At 35.7% G+C, this 19892-nt stretch overlaps 1 protein-coding gene across 1 annotated transcript in view; it reads left to right on the forward strand.

Moving 5' to 3' along the window:
* LOC118267569 (connectin) overlaps positions 1-19618 on the forward strand; it is a 291288-nt gene extending 271670 nt beyond the window's left edge. The window contains exons 6-7 of the mRNA XM_035581635.2: positions 16660-17722; positions 18094-19618. Of these exons, the coding sequence (XP_035437528.2) occupies positions 16666-17722; positions 18094-18617 (1581 nt within the window). The 5' untranslated portion in view covers positions 16660-16665 and the 3' untranslated portion in view covers positions 18618-19618. The remainder of the gene's footprint in view (positions 1-16659; positions 17723-18093) is intronic.
* The last annotated feature ends 274 nt before the right edge of the window (positions 19619-19892 follow it).

Genomic DNA, 19892 nt, shown 5'->3' on the forward strand with positions numbered 1-19892 from the left:
TTTCTTTAAATGTTGCTGAATGGTGGTTTAGCGTCGTTAGCATATTTTCATAATGGCACTAATTATTCATGTATTTTAATACCAAATAATACAAAAATTATTTTATTTCTTTTTTATTCTTTTTTAAACGAGCGTTACACCACACTAGCACTTTCTCCTGTGTCATGAGCGCGTTTAGAAACATGCAAGTTCACATACACATCCCACCCAGACCCGAAACAACCATTCGTGGATCACACAGAGACGTTGTACGGTGGCCGGTTACCCAGCCATCGCACTAACCGTTCAGTCAAATGGACTGTACTACTGCCTTACACTGCTCCAGATTAAAATAACTTCATTTTTCAATAACATTAGCTGAAAGACACTTTTCCCGTAAGTTTGCCACATCAAGCAATAACACTAACGTATAACATGTTTGAGTGTTCACACACAACTTATAATTAAATACTAAAGTACTTCTTGTCAGGATTCTCAGTATTAGCGTTTATCGTCATGCTTGATGGTAAAAGTTTGTCGTTATTTCACAGTTAAACATAACCGATTCCAGGAAAATACAAAAATTATAATGCACTATGACGCCAGCACAGCAAGCAATCCAAAAATGTTCTGCTTTCAGAAATTGAACTGCATTGTTTTGGAAATAAAGTCGAAAATAAGAAAATTGATAGAAAACTTTTGTACTTACATTTTATATTGCCCATTCAAACATTACCACGAACTTAATACAATACAATATACAGGCACATAAAATTTAACATAACAGTACAAATACCGATACATATGAACGAGACATTTGACTAAAGTTTCCTAGCAAATGTGCAGTAAATGGGTCCGCAATAATCCCCGAAAAGCACTCCCCAGGCGGTGGCATTCGAAGCACTAAGCGTTTATCTATATAGAGATGTTGTCCATCTATATGATATAATCCCTAAGTGCATTACGAGGGGGTGAAAAGGGGTCGAATTTGTTTTAGGGTTGTAAATTTGTTGCTTAATGGAACTGTGTATTGCATTACTGTATTGCTATTTTGCTGTGTGCCTATGTTTATTGAACTTTGCTAGCTGTAAATATGAAGTCATAGTTTATTTATGGCTCAAATACATATGGACCTAGCGTCAAAGGGAGGGAGGGGAATCATCCAATGACTTCTCTTGTCTTGAGCGAGGCGAGAGGGAGTAGCACTCTTACCGACTAAAAATGACCCAGTTCCTACTACTGCTTTTCGAGCCGGAGCCCCGGTAAATAATTAAATTGAGAATCCTTATTTACACTACATCTTATCTCTCTGACTCTCTTCTCTCTGAATCTTATCTGTCTCTCTCTCTCTGACTTTGTCTCTAGATCACTGATTATGTGTATGAGATGACTTTGAAATTTTCAAAATAACTACCCGTTTAAATAAATTTGGTAGATCAGATCACGGATCAGATACAAAATTCTACAGTATCTCTTTTTATATAAAAATATTTTCAACAAAAGTAATAAGGGCTATTGAAAGTTTAAGTACTTAAGGATTTAATTAATTGCTTGAGAGGTGCCATCGCCTCAAAGTTTAATCTTCTAGTTTTTGCTGAGTTTTATTAATTCAATTTCTATATTTTTCTTAGACGGCCAATATTGGATTTATAATATCAAGGATAATTTTAGCCGACGAGAAGTGAGTACTAAGTATATAATGAAATTATTATGAAACTGGTTTCTGATCCATTATTTTTATTTGGAGGTAAAATGGAGTTTGTTTTTAAAACGCGCCTGACCTTTCTTACTAGAAAACAGCTTATCATAACAAAATAAAACACAAGATTCACGTTTTTGAAAAGTTTTTTCTGTGGTCTGGAAATGTGTTAAAAGGCTACCTTATCCTCTGGTGTTTCCAAAATGTTATAGTTGCCCGGAGGTTTAAATGCCGCTTCTCATGCATGAAAATGTGGGTTCAAAACTTGCCAACGCTAAGTACTAAAATTACTTTTAAGATGGGCAAGTTAAACGCCAACCCGTATTGAATAAGAGTGGTGATTAATGCTCAAAACCATGCGAGAAAAGGATTTTGGTCAGCAGTGGTCACTTATAGGCTGATGATGTTGCGAGTATGGGTTGATGGTTACAATAATGGACCAATTACTTACTATCTTTCTTTACAATGGCCCGCTTCCAGTAATATAAAGTTAACGTTTCGCCATTTTTCGTTTCGTCCTTGATTCGTTTTCCATTGAGCATAATCACATATTTTTATGACCTTGAAAAATCACTTATTTTAGACACTATTACTTTATGGCTTTTAGCGGGGTAAAATATTTACTCTGAATCTTTATTTTTGATTGAATAAGATCGAATGTTGTCTGTAAGTATTAGACTCTAATAATAATGATGATTACGCTGTTCCACAACTAATTATGCGTCTGGTTCGTCCAAACAAAATTATCTTCTAAAATGTCAGAGTTCTAATTAGTAAGCTTAAAACTCTATTAAATCTAGAATCGCGAAGGAGCACTTATTTTGTTGAAGTAGTCTAGAAATACTTAATCTTTGCTAGTGGATAGCTAATATTTAAACTTGAGTTGCGATGTAAAAAGTGCTTTATTTTAAATTTTAATTAATCGAAATAAGAAACGTCTTTTTAGATCTTCGCGCCACTGATGTATTATTATTGCAAGCATAATAAAATTTTCTTAAATACCATAACAATACATTACAAAAAAAATCTACTATCCCTGACCTCATCCGCACCCAGCTCCGTTTTGCCACCGTGTGCACCAGCACCAGATGCAGTGGTATCATCGACAATCGCATTCGCGTCGAGCTCTAGCGTCGTCACCACCACCTATTCATCGCCGAAGTTCTATCTTCAGGAAGGACGCTGGCCACCAAATTGCTTAGGACCACCTGGCCCATTGGCTTTAAGAGGTCCCGGCACCATGTGGTAATGTATCGTTCATGAAATGAACGAAAAACTACCATAAACCATATTTTATGAATCCAAACGTACGTAGAAAAGTTAAAACGATAACCAACAATAATTCAACAAAACCCATAAATTTTCCACTTACCAACGGAATTATTCAACCACTAAACCATTCAAAGGTACTAGGGTGGCATAAAACTAAAGAGAGCGACGTCGACGTGAATCCACTGAGGGCCTTCGTAACCTGACCGAGCTAAACGAAACTATTTTCCTGTGTTACTTAAAGGACGTCGTAAAGTCGAACTATGGCTCCCAAGGGAAGTTCCACAGTGCCCCAAACTTAAGAATTTGGAACCGAGTTTTCTAAGCCCAATACGGAAGCGAGAAACGGATGGAATTTGGAATATTTTTTGAAAGGTGGAACGTGGGATAAGCTTGTCTAGTTTTTGACGGTCATTGACCGTTTTAATATATGCTTTTTAAATAAACTTTACGCAAAGATTTTCTCCTGTGTCGTGGGTGTGCTTTCAAAAATGCAACTTCACATACACATGATACCTAAAATTTGTGGATCACACAAAGAGTTACTCTGTGCGGAAATTGAACCAGCTACATGTTGCACGCCAAACTGCCGCTTGCCCAGCCACAGCACCAACTGTGCAAATATTACCAACTAAATGTGTTGATGAATGAGTATATTAATAAACTCTCTGGCATATAGTAATTTAAAATGTTGCTTAAATCGAGCAAATTAAAACTTTAAGTTAAACAATAAGTTTCATTACAATTTGATGCCAAATCCCTTGTCGTATGTATACGAATGCCCTTTTGTAGTTTCTAGTGACGATGACATTGCAATTACAGAAAAATAAACTAATTTTTGACTTCATTCAAAACTAACTTTTATTCCTTTGATATAAAATCAAGATTTCAATCATAAAACTATGTTTCAACATGGTTTCGAGTATCTACACAGCATCTTAACTAAAATAACTATTTTGTGAAACAAATATAACTAAATTATGTTTACATTTAAAATGAGATATCGTTTACATTTTTACTTGTCAAAAAACTTTTGGAAAATTTAAATTGTTTGTCAATGTACTCTTCATAATTGATTCCATTTATTTAAATTACTCATTTGGATGAGATCTTATTTAGATGACAGTTTTGAATTGAATTTCGAATTTTGAAATTAATATTTTTATTTAAACAGTTCAGTGCTTGAATAAAGTTTGGTATTTTATCTAAAGTAAGTTTTGAACGAAATAATTATTTAGCTCAAATACTAGAAAATATTTTGTGGAGGTTTTGCTGTCACCATTTTAAGTTAGATTGGCAAAGTGATAGATAAGGTTTGATAAAGAGGTTAATTTTTGTACATATTTTTTTAAATATTTCAAATGTAAAACATTAAATTGGCTTTTTTAATGTCACTACGGCACACTAGGTTTTACTCCTGTGTCGTGGGTGCATTTACAAACATACAAGTTCACATACACATGACACCCTGACTCGAAACAACAATTTGTAAATCACACAAAGAGCTGTTTAGTGCGGGTATTGAACCTGCTACAATTTGCGCGGGCCGGTCACCCAGCTAGTCATTCCATTTTATCTTTCACTTCCCTAAAATTATATCATTTAACAAAACCCATCAAGGACTTTCCGCGAAGACAACCACGATCTTACAAGACCTTTCATTAAACGAGAACAATTCAAAATTTATGCTTATTCTCATTTCGAATAGTATCGAATTATTTCTAAGCAAATCTGTCGAAGTTCAGCCATGAATAAATGATGCAGCGACTTCAAATTGTATTTTGATTTTCTCTAATTGCTTTACGGTTATTGCTTCTGCTTTCAATACATTATAAATTAGAAACCGTAGATTCTCTGGTATTGACACGATGATCTGCAAAACGAATCTCTTTCAGTTACTTGAGATTCTTTAGAAATGTCGGACTCGAAAATTATTTTGATGTATGTTTTGAGATACATATTTAAAAGTAGTGTGCATTTAATATTTGATCTGGAACTATCATATACCGGGTTTTTGGGAAAAATTAAAATTGGATGAACAGGGCTTTAAATATAATTATTATTGACGAAGAAAATATTAAAAGGTTTGAATGGTAACAGATTGCACTTAGCTTCGAACCGCGCGTTTCGATCACATACTGGTTAGCGTACGTGAGTATACTTCGAACCAAACTTTAGTTTCATGTTTAATTACATATATAAAAACTAACCTAACTACAAGAACTAAAAACGAAATTCAACAATATTTCAAAGCCACTAATCTCTATAAAAACACTATCACCAATTTTTATGTCTCCAACATAAAATCCAGGTTTAGTAACAACACGAAAATAGCAGAGATAAACTAAAATGGAGGTAAAATAATAATCGTAAATCGAGACCCCAAACAGCCACAACGCAGGAGATATTAAATAGCAACGTCGATCCACACCTCGGGAGCTTGATTGAATTTCTGTTTCGCATGATTTATCGGACATAAATACGGCACCACTGATTCTCGTACGCCTGATCATGCAGTTATATAGCTGCCATTTCGTTTATTGAATACGGCTTAATGTGTTTCTTTTGTTTTTGGAGTGTTGAGCACATTTATATTTAAAAATCTTTGGTCACTTTTAAGTAATGTAAGAATGGTTGTTACCGGTATGTTTTTGTGATAGGCGTAAAATTATAACCTATTAAAAAGGATCATTCAGTAAATTGATAAACACTTACTACTATCGGAAGTGCATACACATACATCGTTATCGATAGTCCAACAATAGGAGAACTTGACCACCAAGATAGTCATAATAAAATAAATAAAATAAATCTTTAAACCACAAAAAGACACTTCACAATCTGGCACACACTTGGACACTGCCGCTACCAACAAGTTAATGCAATAAAAACTGTGTCTCAAGCACTGAACTCCGTAATAACTTTTTGATGGACATCCAAATATCACACAGCCCAACTGTCCTCTTTGGCAGCGTCCAGAACATGCGTTGCCAAAAAGGTTTTTAGTAGTATAATCCAGCTATGATTTATATGCTGTGAAACGTGGGGAGATATTTCTCGAGAGCATTGGAGGCCATTTTGAATTTTTTTGTCTGCAGGTTTCAATGTGTGGTGGTTTTCTTTTGGGTCAATTGTTTTATGTAATCTTCTTTTTAAATTGAAAATGGGATCTGACTGTCTTAGTGCTGAAGTTCTGTGTGTTATTGATAAACAGTTATTCTCAGATTTGCTAGGTAGGTACCTTGTTTAAAATATACAAGTTTAGGATAATGATAACTCCTGAATTAATTAAAGACATATTTTACGAAGTTTGAAATTTTGTTTAATGTGGTCTGTAGTTTTTAAGGAAGGATTATCATCCAATGATTTCTCTCACCTTGGACAAGCGAGAGAGATTGTCAGACACTTACTGACTAAAAACTACTACATTCCGACTCCTGCTTTTCGAGCTGCAGCTCTGGTAAACCCGCTAGGTAGACCGCACCTCCGAGTCTGTAGACCATTAAGCTCCATTTATACTCGTATTAGGTAGTACTATTTATAACTAGCAAACATTTTGCATATTTATAAGCGTTTTAGTCTATCCAAGTATTGCAATAAAATTAAGATAACAATCCCCAACCACTAAAAACAAACTACCCCTAAACCGAGCTCTATAATAACATTTAACCAATAGAACTCCCATCAGCACGTAATCATCTGTGATACATTTATATCGCTGAGGCTTGATATTTCGAACACGTGACACCAGTGGGCCCACACTACACGATATTGGCAAGGCAGGTCACGTCGCCTGCCAAACACTAGTTAGGAAGTGCGATGACGATGCACAATCAATCGGATAAATAGTGGTGCGTAGTTATTATTTCGAAGTAGGTGTCGTTATTTGATTATTGGTTATTGACGTAGGGGATTTTTTTCACAAAAGACGGTATGGAAAATTGAACCTTAATGTGTCTTACATAAAGCTGTTTGTCTTTTGCCAAGGTTCTTGCAGGCGTTTAACTCATGAAGTAAGTACAAAGTAGAGATGCTGTAATGTGATTGTGCACTGTGACACAAAATTGTGGCTCTGCCTGCTCTGCCCTGCCCTGCCCTTCCCAATCTTCACAATCCCAGATTCCCTAACAACCCTTAAATTCATAAACTCCAAAAGGCTGAGCAAAGCCTCTTCTCACATGGAGTACGTATGATTATTCACCATGATTGCTCAATGCGAGTTGGCGATTTCCAACTTATAAGCACAGTTTTTTTAATGTAGTTTTCCTTCACCATTTGTCAATGGTGTCTAAATAATTTTAGAAAGAACATATAACTCGGAAAAAATCACATTGGTATTTGCCTGCATGAGAAGTGGGTGTCTTAAACCACCGGCCCACCATGACAGTATCGCAACAAATCATCATTAAGTACAACATATTTACTTTTACCCAACAATTTAGGAAAAAGACTCATAATTATACAGGTTATGTTAGTAAACCTTTCATAAACAGAAAATACGAACCCCAATTTCGAAAGCCACCTTTAAATATTAGAACAGCTTACCATTGTTTACCAAAACAACTAATTACGACAACAATTCACGTTCTAAAATTCATAACGAGTACCTATGTAATTAAACATTGATGACTGGTATTACGGGCAGCACTGACCGCTAAATTCTGGTCTCCGTTGGATATTAGTGTCAGTATTCGTGCATCATCACAGAACTATTGCCACACAGCTAATATTTCGGGCTAATTAATTTCTATGGTATGATTCGGAACTATTTTGATAGACATCGGAGTATGTTACAGTTTCGGTGTTAGCGGATTACTCGAGAGTTATGTAATGGGGTATGTTTTGGAAATTTGAATTGTGTTTTGATGCTGTATTGATAACATAGTAGATCGAAAAACACACCTGGATCACAGTTCTAGTGGTTACCAGTAGTAATCATAGGTATATAAGATAGAAAGACAAGCGACTTACTAGAGATCCGGCTCGAAAAGCAGGAGTAAGAACGGGGTGGTTTTTAGTCATTAAGAGTCAGATACTACCTCACACTTTACCCAAGGCGGGAGGAGTCATTAGATGATTTTGAAAAAAAGGCATATTTATAAAGATAAATAACAATTTGAAGCAAAAATATACCTTACTCATAAACATTAAAGAGTTTTATTTATCACACACCTTTAAGAAAGAAACGTAGTTTTTGTCACTCTTTTGGTTTTGTGGCTATACAGAAGTGGCGCTGATCACTCTATTTTTCTGTCAGCTTGATGGCCTTTTACTTTATAAAAAAGTCAATCCATACAAAAATTCTCCCAGTAACTACAACCAAGTTATAATCCAATCCAGGAGTAAACGGTCATATTTTTCACACTTCACCACAGAATGTAACAAGTTGAAACCACTTCAATCAAAACGGTGTGAGATTTAATGAGTCGGTTTGCTATTCACAGTTGCCTAGTTGGTGCTCAGCCAAATAAGTTTTTGGAACCAAACCTGATATTTGATTACACTCTTAGTATGATTGCTCATTCGTAGGATGAGGTTTAAAAATTTTTCATAAATTTTATGAACGATGGTTATGCCAGTTGTGGTATTGACTTCGAATGAAATCTCTTGGTCTTTTTTCGATAGACTAGTTTCCAATTATCCAAAATTCAGTAGTTTTTAAAATATCACAAACTATAGTTTGGTATACATTTTGCGTGATATTGCACGATTGACAAAAATACGAGAAAGCGTAAAAATATATTATCACTTAATGCTGTCGCTTTTCAAAAGTCTACAACGACAATAAAATTTCAATACGTCTTACGAACCGAACGAATAATAATTTTTAATCACACTTTAACTATTCAAGATGGCCACGAAACTTCGCAACTTCAACAATGTTAACGCAATCAATCATCAGTTTCGTCATTAATGTCAATTTAATTATCGTACGATAATCCCCAGCGGGCCAGTTCGGACGAGAAGAGATTACAACACAATGACTAGCAATGTATTATGTTGTCGATACAGGATATTTTTGTGATTACATGGTGATTATCCACGACGTGTGTTAGATGGTTTGTTCTATTATTTTGTTGGAAGTATATAATAGAAGGTAGATAATGATATTAAACTAATATTATAAATGTGAAAGTTTTTTTGTTTGGATTTTATGATGTTTGTCCGCCAATCACGCTAAAGTAACGCCATTGCCTAACAGAAAATTAGCATGAAACAATCTCTTACGATTATTGGAAGATCTCAAAGGTTGACGATGATCTTGTAAAACCCTCTTTTTATCCTACCGGGACGCGGGTAAAGCTACTGGCAGAAGCTAGTATAATATTTTAATGATGTATTTTACACGTGGGAGAGTCATGCCTCGGTACAAATGGACTAATCCAATTGAAGTAACGCCACTTTCTAGTAGATAATCAGCATGAAACCATTTCTTACGGTTGCCGTCAACCGTCAACTCAATTGCCCCTACAAAAAATCTAACACAACGTACTCGTGCTAACAAGTCCAATAATAAAGCGATATAAAATTAATTTACAGATAGATAAATAAAAGAAATGTTTTAGTTGACTAAACTACGAAACAGCTATTTGAAATCCTGTTAACTTTCCAACTACTCCAATCAAAAGCTACAAACCGGGACCCATATAACAGCGAACCCATAAAAATCCAATCTCATATCAGTCAAGGTTATCAGCAAAAGAAGCCGAGTTCCGTAATTACTCGTTTAATTCGGTAAAGTTGTCATCAATCACATCAGTTGACCCAAGATAGGCGCCTTCAAAGGTGAGCCCCTAAATGTACCCTAATTACTTTTGGCAATATCACGTGGGAAGCTATAGAAATTATGAATGTATTTTTGGGTTTCATAAGTTAATTATTACGTACCTTTCCTTATTAGGTATTTCGTAGTGCTGGCTTTACTGGGTGGTTTATATATTTTGCATGTATTATGGATGATTTTGTTTTTTTATGGTATAAGCCGGTAAACGAGCAGACGGACCTTCTGATGGTAAGCAATCATCGTTTCCCATGGATACCCGAAATATTAGAGGCGTTACAAGTGTGTTGACGGCCTTTTGAGGGTTGAAAATTTAAAAGCTGTCGAGGATTGAAAAAAATGGAATGGGTGGTAACTGGGCCTCCGGTAACCTCACTCACACGACGAAACACGACGCAAACGTTGTTTTACGTCGGCGGGCCCATTGGTAGGTCTCCCACACTTTATTAAAAGAGATAGGCAGCAGTACAAGTACTATACGTGCATTTGGTATAATTGAAACAATGTTTAAAGACCTTGAAAAATCTTAAAAAAATATAATGACTTCTTTCATACATACGCTTACAAACCTAAATTCATGCACACGTCACACCCAGATATGGAACCATAATTTTTGGATGAAATAATAATATAGAGAGTCAATAAGACACTCAACGACAGTAGATCAAGACTCAATGCTTAGTAGTCGCCTTTTATTTTCATAAATACAAAGAATACATAAAAAGCTAATATCCACGCATATATTCCTTTGTACATCAATCTACTCTACCTTCATATTCCAATTTACTTTTCTACCTTTCAAGAAATAATACTCATAAAAGCATCAGCGACAAATCGGGATTAAGTTTGACAGATCCCTAATCTATTTTGGAAGCACCCCTCAGTCGGCTGTTTCCTTAAGATAACTCCAACAACACCGAATAGCAATCCGTTTGATGAGTTTTCGTCGTACTTTTATTTATTTTCATTACTGTTACCGAAATTAATTAATGATTACTTTACCTTGTTTGTAAGTTTATTAAAAATCTTTTTTAATTTTTGAAATGGTAGACCAAAATAGTCAAGTTACTGTAGTACTTAGTATTTTCGAATAATATAAGTCATATGTCAAGATTTTGGAAGACTTAATGAAACCAAAAATTATTGAGTGGAGCTTTTACTATTTCACCCTGATGGTAGACTGGTACAATTCAACACATTCAAACTCGAATAAATCAAATTACTTCCCCTTTTATAGTAAAGCTAGCTTCTTCAACTTGGCGCTATTTTAGCTTACTATTAGTAAAAGAATTTTTAGAATCGGATCAGTAATTTTGAAGATTACCGAAATTCTCTTGTCTGCTCAAGGTCGAAATGGTATGATGATATATGTCACATAGCAAACTTGGCCATGGTCGCCAGGCTTGGCCGTGGTCGCCAAGCTTGGTCATTGTCGCCAAACTTGGCCGTGGTTGCCAAGCTAGGTCATTGTCGCCAAGCTTGGCCATGGTCACCAAGCTTGGCCATGGTCGCCAAGCTTGGCCATGGTCGCCAAGCTTGGCCATGGTCGCCAAGCTTGGCCATGGTCGCCAAGCTTGGCCATGGTCGCCAAGTTTGGCCGTGGTCGCCAAGCTTGGCCATGGTCGCCAAGCTTGGCCATGGTCGCCAAGCTTGGTCATGGTCGCCAAGCTTGGCCATGGCCGCCAAGCTTGGCCATGGCCGCCAAGCTTGGCCATGGTCGCCAAGCTTGGCCATGTCCGCCAAGCTTGGCCATGGCCGCCAAGCTTGGCCATGGCCGCCAAGCTTGGCCATGGCCGCCAAGCTTGGCCATGGCCGCCAAGCTTGGCCATATGGCCATGGTCGCCAAGCTTGGCAATGGTCGCCAAGTTGGCCGTGGTCGCCAAGCTTGGCCATGGCCGCCAAGTATGGCAATGGTCACCAAGCTTGGCCGTGTTCGCCAAGCTTGGCCGTGGTCACAAAGTTTGGCCAATGTCGCCAAGTTTGGCCTAGTAATTTGGATTTGGATTGCCTTGGATAGTAATTTTGGAAATATGTATATTTCATGTACAGAATTGCCCTCTCTACAGATTTATTAAAGTATAGAAGAAGATATTATAGATAGATAGATAGATTATCTCCCAAACTCCCAAATTATTTCCAATCCACCAATTTATAACAAAAGACATTCCGCACTGACTGCATAAAACATACTCCCATAGATAACCCTACCGCATTCGACTCATACATTCAAATAATGCCACAAGTGGTTCATTTCATCCCTTAAAATTGCCTTCAAAAGTTGCAGAATCAACCTGTAATGGTTACTACCTAAATGCACCCAGGAGACGAAATGGGACAAAGACACCCCTTCTCTCACAGGGTATCTTGATAAAAACAAACGCCAAGGTTCCACTTGATAGAAGAGATTTATTACTTAAATCTCACGAGAGGAACAGATATATTCTTTTGAGCATACAAATTTAAGTCTGGATTATATCACACCGACCGTGGTGTGACGTGGAACGAGCGAGTGTGGTTGATATCGTAATTTAAATAAATTTTATTCTGAGTCGTAATTTTTGGTTAGTGTATGATAAAGTACTCAATTTTTGTGAAGTATGTTACTATTGTTGTCGATTTTGGGATTCTGTTTCTATGAGTCTATCAATCTATTACTTTATATCTTACTGAAGTATTCAGTCTTTTAGTGATTACTTAACCCAGTCCTTAGCTATTGATTTCGGAACAAAATCATTACTAAAGATTGGTTTTAGTAATCATTACATGTCTCTGAGTGGGCCTGTTAGTGTGACAATTAGGTAGACTTAGTTTTCTAGAAGTCGTCATAAATTTTTTTCGGTGGCTTTTAGGTAGGTATTTCTTGTCTTGTGCTATAATAAATTACAAGATTACGTATCGTGACCGACGATATTGTTTCAGTACTCCTTGTATATAAACGACTAAGAAAGAATTAAAGATCCCACAACAAAGTTTACCACAGAACAAGAAACCAGTATTTATTTCTTCCTACAATTGAGTGCACATAAATATTTTAATTACTTTATACCAGACTATTCCGGAGTCTAGAATCCATATTTACTACGCATTGCTTTGTATCGCATCCTCCCTAAGGGTATTGGACCGTAAACCATAGCTTGTAACTAACCCACACAATGTTCCTATTTCCCACTGTTTCCGACCTAGCTTTTATCTCTCTGCAACATTTGTAAGTCAACTAAGGAAATTGATGGCTGCCTAGGTCTTTAGGTGAAAGCAGTTGAGGTAATAAAGTAACTTCTAGACTATTTACGCGCACCCTTACATTTTTGGGAAGACGCGGAAAATTCTGTATGGTTTTTTCATAGGTGCTTGGAGCTTGGGTCTATTTAATTTAACCTGCTTGATGTATTGTGGTTACATTATTATAATTAACTGTTAGTGAGTCATAATTAGACGCCTAATTAATGGGAATAGTTTAATTATAAACTCCAATCATAACTGCTACACGATGAATGTAATGAAAACTAAATATTTGCAACGCAGACGACTGTTAAGAGTATTTAAAATTGATTTTAGGGTCTAACCTAAAGCAGGAGTGAGAACGGGGTGGCTTTTAGTCAGTAAAAGTCTGACACTCTCTCGCCTCGCCCTGATTTTGACAAATTTTAGTATACAGATAGAGTATGAGCTATCTTGCATGATACCACGACTGACGACTTTTTATCCCACAGAAATGCGGGCCAAACCACTAGCAGAAACTAGTAAAACAATGAATCTTATCACCAAATAAAACAAATAGATACACTTCGGTGTAACAGAACTCTGGATATAAAAGAAAGAGTTCACTCGAACTGCCGTTTGTACAAGGAACGGCGACGTTCGCTTTGAAATTCAAATTTTCAAACGCATGTTTCATAAAACGTGCTTATCTGTATTCTCTTTGCATAACTCCATTGTCCAACTAGAAATATTCCTTTTAACAATATTACTTTTGTACCGTTGAAACAATTACTCCGATACAGAAAGGTAAAGTTTTCATTTTATTTTTGAAGATTTTTTTTTTATTCTAACGTCTGCTGTTTTAACAATTATTTTTGCTAGCATTGATTGTTAAGTGTTCGGTTTCTCGATATTTTTAGTTTCATTCCAGGTATCCCATTTAATGATTTCATTATAACCATGCACAAACATAAGTAACAATATAATATAAATTCCGAAAACAGTAATTTTAACGCAAATAATACATAATTTTCTTACAATGGTGGTATAAATCGATACGGATTCAATAATAAATTGATTGAACCACTGTTCCTATAATTGTATCAATCGCGCTATAAAAGTGAATTGCCCCAAAAATGATATAGCAGTATTATAGACGGTTACGTGACATAAATACAATATACTCACTTAACTGTAATATTAAGAATAAAGAGAATTCTATAAGCCTTAATTATAATGTATTAATATTTTCGTGGTTCAGTAATACTCTACTGTATTGTGGTATTGGTCAGTTTCAGGTCAGTGATAAAGCAAATACTAATTGTATATTTTACGAGAAAAAAGGCTCATTACCATCAGCCTGTTCTCGTCCACTGGTAGACATAGGCCTCTCCAATAGCACGCCACTGAACTCGATCTTCAGTTCGCTAACGCATCCAACCACTACTAACCACCTTGCGGATATCGTCACGCCCAACACTATACTTGCCTATAGAAGGAAGAAAAAGGCTATATAAAATAAAATGTTTGTACGGACCTTCGTGTTAGGAACCTATTTGTTCTGTTCGACTATTTTTAGACTACCCAGAGACATTTATAAGATACTTTTGTAAACAAAAACGTGTTAGTTTTCCTTCTAAAAATAACTCCCAACGGCTACAACCAGCTAAAACAATATCACCGATGATATAACATTTACGTGGCTAAAATATCCAGCATCCATTTTATTAGCAGTAGCTATCCAAAAATGCTACATTCACATTTACACCCTTTTTCGATCGTTTGGATTCAGTGAACGGAATCGCTGTAAATTTCCGAGTTATTAGAATTATATTGGTCCCTATAAAGGATTATTAAGTGTCCTTTTGGCTGTTCGCGTAATAGAAAAACGATGTACTGATTAGACGATTCTGGACGGTGTTTTTGGGATTTTCGTCCCCTTGTTTCCGGATTGGGTGCAGCTAATTGGTTTTATTTATTTTTTCATTTGAATTATCCATTGGTTTGCTGTTGGGTACTGAATAATATGCCTTTTATTTTGATGTAAATATTTATTATTCTTTTAAAAACGTGGCTCCGTGTATGATTTTGACATAATTTCACATGTGAATAAAACAAAAAGTGGTTCTGTATCCTTAGTGCGAGTTTGCTTTACGTTAAACGAAAACGAAACAAGAGAAAACAAGAGACAAGTGCGTTCGGTGCTCTGGTTGGTTGATTTATTCAAGCCGACCCGACAACTAAGGGTAGTGATAGGTAATCGCTATTGCGTAGTCGTTTGCCCAACCTACTACTAGGCATTTTGTTTTTAAGACCAACCAACTATTTTTAAACGTTTTCAAACTCTAAGCACGAGGTTTAAATTGGAAATGACGTACACTTTTCCTCCCACGCACAAAAGTAAGGCATTCCAGAATTAATAAAGGAAATGATCATCGACAAACATCTTTTATCATATCGTGGCGTTACACCTTTTTTATCCCCGAAGGGGTAGGCAGAGGTGCACATTGCGGCACGTAATGCTTATACTGTACACCCACTTTTCACCATTTATGTTATAAGTCCTATGTAATAGCGAGTGAGCCTATTGCCATATACAACCACCTTTTATCATTCAACCAATCTCACCTGCCAAATAACTGTTTACATGTACATTTCAACGTTGTCACACACTATCACCAATTAATAATTTGAAACTCATTTAGATTATGTACGTTTCATGAATTAAATTACATTTCGAGAGCGGTTGTAAGCTCTCTGAGGGATTACTGTGGCTTGTGTTTAGAAACTACTTATTTGTAGAGTTAGTCTTGATTGGAATTCTTTTCCAAGATATACTTATGCCAGTGATTTTTTTACTTCTTTTACTAGTATTTTCTTTTAAAGTCGAAGTCAAATCATTTATTACAATTAAACCATTAATACTTAGGCACTTTTAAAATGTCAACAAAAAATAAATAAATAAACTTCTGCCAGTCTCTCCGTCAGTGAAGCTAGGTGTGGTATTATTTGAATAAGATAAATTTAAATTAATTTACACGGCTACTCCATTATTCTCTTACTTGTCATTGCTTAATAGCTGATGCGAACGTTTGATTATCCAATTTGATAAACACTTCGAAAAAAAGATAAGTTTCAAGATGCGCGTAAATTTTTCCAGTAACATAAAAATAAAATCGATTTATCGGTCAAAGGGAAATATTATAAAGCTAAAGGAAAAAATAATTATTCACCTTTTCAATTATGAAGCAATAACAATAAAAGGAATTGAACGCCAAAATAAAGAAAATAAGCTTTAAAGTCAAGGGGATTAAGGTGTATTTAAAAAAAACTGGTATTATTAATTCTCACAAAAAAAAAGTTATCGTCACAAGTTAAAAATAGCTTGTTAATCTTTGCAAAAAATAAAAGTGGGTCAAGGAAAGGGTGGCTCTAATACTGGTCTGAGATTTTTTTAGATTTGATATTTATTTAGAATGATTGAATGAACGTAACTTCGGATTAATGTGAAGAGATGTCTTAAAATCAAAGTGACTTAAATACTACGCCTGTGTTTGCATTGTTGCATTATTCAAATTATTGTTGAAGGCATCAATTAAAATTATTGTTAGAACATACACAAAAGAAAGACAGATAACATGCAATCACACAATTCTCTATTTATAACTACAACACATTAAATCTGTTCTGAACAAACACGTTGTCCTAACGTAATCACTCTCGCTTGTTACAGATCACAATGGGGAGACGAATCGCCGGTATAATCTACATATTGATCACTTTCGCTCTTGTTAATGAAATGTCAATAAACGTATACGCCAGGGATAACAACAACAAGAGGCGAACCAAAGAGAAGAGCGGAGGCTTCCAAAAGAATATTTGCGATATCACAGACCGAGATTCAAAAGTTCACTGCTACTGCGAAAATACTAGAGAACCAAGGAATGCGACCAAAGCGGAATGTTGGGTGTTCAACGGCGGAATACCGCGCGACGACCTCATCTGGCAGAGTTTTGCGTCCCAACCAATTTTGCAAACTTTGTCTTTTAACGTCCGAGTCGATGGCGCTCTTGGCTATATACCTACAAAGGCACTACTCTATTTACAACGGCTGAGGTCAATCAATATAAAGTACGGCAACATCGTCGACGTAACACCTTTCGCATTCGCCAACTTAACTAATTTAAAAGAAGCAAGCTTATCGCAGAATCAAATCGAAAATTTACAACAATACGCTTTTGCTCACCTACCCAACATAACAACTCTGAATTTAGAAGAAAACATGATTATAGATATTGATACTGAGGCGTTCTTTGATCTGCCCAAGCTGCAAAAATTGGTGTTTACCAAGAATAATATTACGACAATCAGAAATGGTACTTTCCAACACACGTTCAATTTGCTGGAATTGGATTTGAATAAGAACAACATTTACCATTTGAACCGTCGGACATTCGACGGATTGGCAAATCTAAGGAAATTGGATCTCAGAAAGAACCGAATACAAAATTTGACGGAATTCACGTTTGCTGAGCTGTGGAATCTACAAGAATTACTATTGGGCAAGAATGATTTGCGGTATATATCGGAGCGGGCGTTTGACGGACTGTCTCAACTACGGAAGTTGTCCCTCGATGACAATAAACTGGCGTCGCTCCCATCGGGTCTGTTCGAAGGGGTGAGGGGACTTAGCTCTGTGGACCTGCGCTCCAATGAACTGCACGCGTTAACTTTTGACAATATCAAGCCTATATTGGACAACTTGAAACCACAGAACAGCAATCTACTACTCGAAGGTAATAATGAATACATAATACTTCCTCATGTCGAGTTTCATGAACTTAAAACACCCGATGAATATTAAACGTGCGGAAACTGAGACGTTATTATTAACTTTAATACACTTGAAAAGTTTGTTCTTTTATAATACCTACGGGTGTTCTTAGTCGGGTTAGAATGGGCCACATAGAAGTGGAGAATGTTGTATAACCCTTTAAAATACTAAATTAATTTTAAATTAGTATAAAGTGGCCGACTCTAGGCTGTTTACTAAAAGTTTTTCGTTGACTAAAAGTTTTCCGCTTTAATGTCCATTGTCCAGTAAATTTTCATTTATTAAAATAGAAAGTAACTTTATTATGCTAACTGAACTTTGTTTCTTTTTCAGAAAACAACTTCGTATGCGACTGCAGATTAAAATGGATGCATTCTCTGCGAAACGAAACAAAAAGTCAAAACACAAAAGAGTCCCTAGACAGCGTAACGTGCAAAATGGATCCACCTATCGTGAGCTCCGCTTACAACAAAATGCCTGACGCTATGGACGACAAACTGGATTACAATCAAGACATACTCCACGCCGGCTTGACCATCGAAACACTGAACGACAAAATGAACGTAACGGAAAAGAAGACATTACCCGGCGACCTATCTAAAGACGACGCTAATGAAATATCTAAAAAGGGTGTTAAAAGGACTGTTTTGAAAATCCCAGCTGAAACCCTTCCGTGCCCAAGGGAAGCTATAAAAACGACAGAGATACCACCTTATATTGTAGATCCTGTTATACCAATACAGAATGAAATGAAAACTTTTAGATTTCACGACACTAACTCTGCTTATGTGAAGTTGAGGCCTAGTTTTGGCTTTGTAGTTTTATGGAGTATTTCTTTTAGATTTTTCTTTACTTAAATAAGTAACGTATCTAGTCGTTAAAGTAAGTGAGATACAGACTATTAAGCCGGCGATTGATGGCTGCGCACGGGTATAATGACTAACACTTTGCTAAGTCCTGTATGAGATAAACAACGAGATTTATGAGTATGGAAAGAAACGTAATGTATTAAGATGTTTAAGAACGGGAAAACAAAGGTGACGCAAGATGTAAGTGAGTGATGTTTGAAAAACAGGGTCAATTTCTTTGGGATATGTATGGAATTATAAATTCGTAGTGGAATTAAAAAATGGGATGTAAATATTTGTAATCTCAAAATTGAAATTGAATGGATTTTTAATCTATTTAGGAATAATTTGCACCTTTGAAATAAATTGTTATTGTCACTCACAATTAATTAAACTGATACTGATGTTGAGAATGTTGATTAAAAATTAAGGATTCGATAGTGATTGCGCTCCTTAGGAGACTCCTATCGGTTGGCAGAATAAGAAAATGTGTTGTATGATACTATAATTGTTCTAGAACTTGAAATGAAACAAAAAAAAAAAAAACACTTAAATTACAAATTGTTCTGATAATACAATTGTAATTTTTAAGGCATCGGTTAAATCTTTATAACCACATGCCAATCTGTCCCTTAACTTGATCGAAATAAAGTAGAAATTGCAAATGAAAGTAGTCTATCCGTACGCAGCTATCAAAACTATATCACGTCACGTTTTAACATAGGCCAACTTTTATTACAGGCATTTAAGTTCTATGAGCACACAGTATTTAACGCAAACAATAAGGTGTTTATTCACGGTATGAATGTTGTAATATAACGATAATGTTAAGTAGATCTAATGTATAAAGCTCTGTTTTAACGCACTCGAATTTTCAATCATTGAAACATTATTTTATGGGAAGGGATGTGAGCATGAATAGTAGTTTTTATTTCTAGAAAAATCCATCTTAAGTGTCGTCAGATTAATAGTAGAAATAGGTAAATGTGTTTGTCAATGTAATGGCCAGCCATATTCTTGTATTCTTTCGAAAATGTTGAGAAAACCGTTGATTTCTAAATAAAAAATAAATTCCTTATTTCTAAGAGCTGACTCTAACGTTTGTATGTATGTTTTTGATTAGAGTGCATTTATTTCCAGTGAAATTCAACCTTGAGAATCCCAGTGTTCGTATCAGAAAAGAATGTTTTATATTATTTTTACCATTTTGATAGTAAATTTTTAGCCGACTTCCCAAAAATGAAGAGGGTCTCCTTTCAGCTAATATGTTTTTTTTTTGTTATT

The sequence above is a fragment of the Spodoptera frugiperda genome, chromosome 6 (genome assembly GCF_023101765.2).
Source record: "Spodoptera frugiperda isolate SF20-4 chromosome 6, AGI-APGP_CSIRO_Sfru_2.0, whole genome shotgun sequence".
Taxonomy (NCBI): domain Eukaryota; kingdom Metazoa; phylum Arthropoda; class Insecta; order Lepidoptera; family Noctuidae; genus Spodoptera; species Spodoptera frugiperda.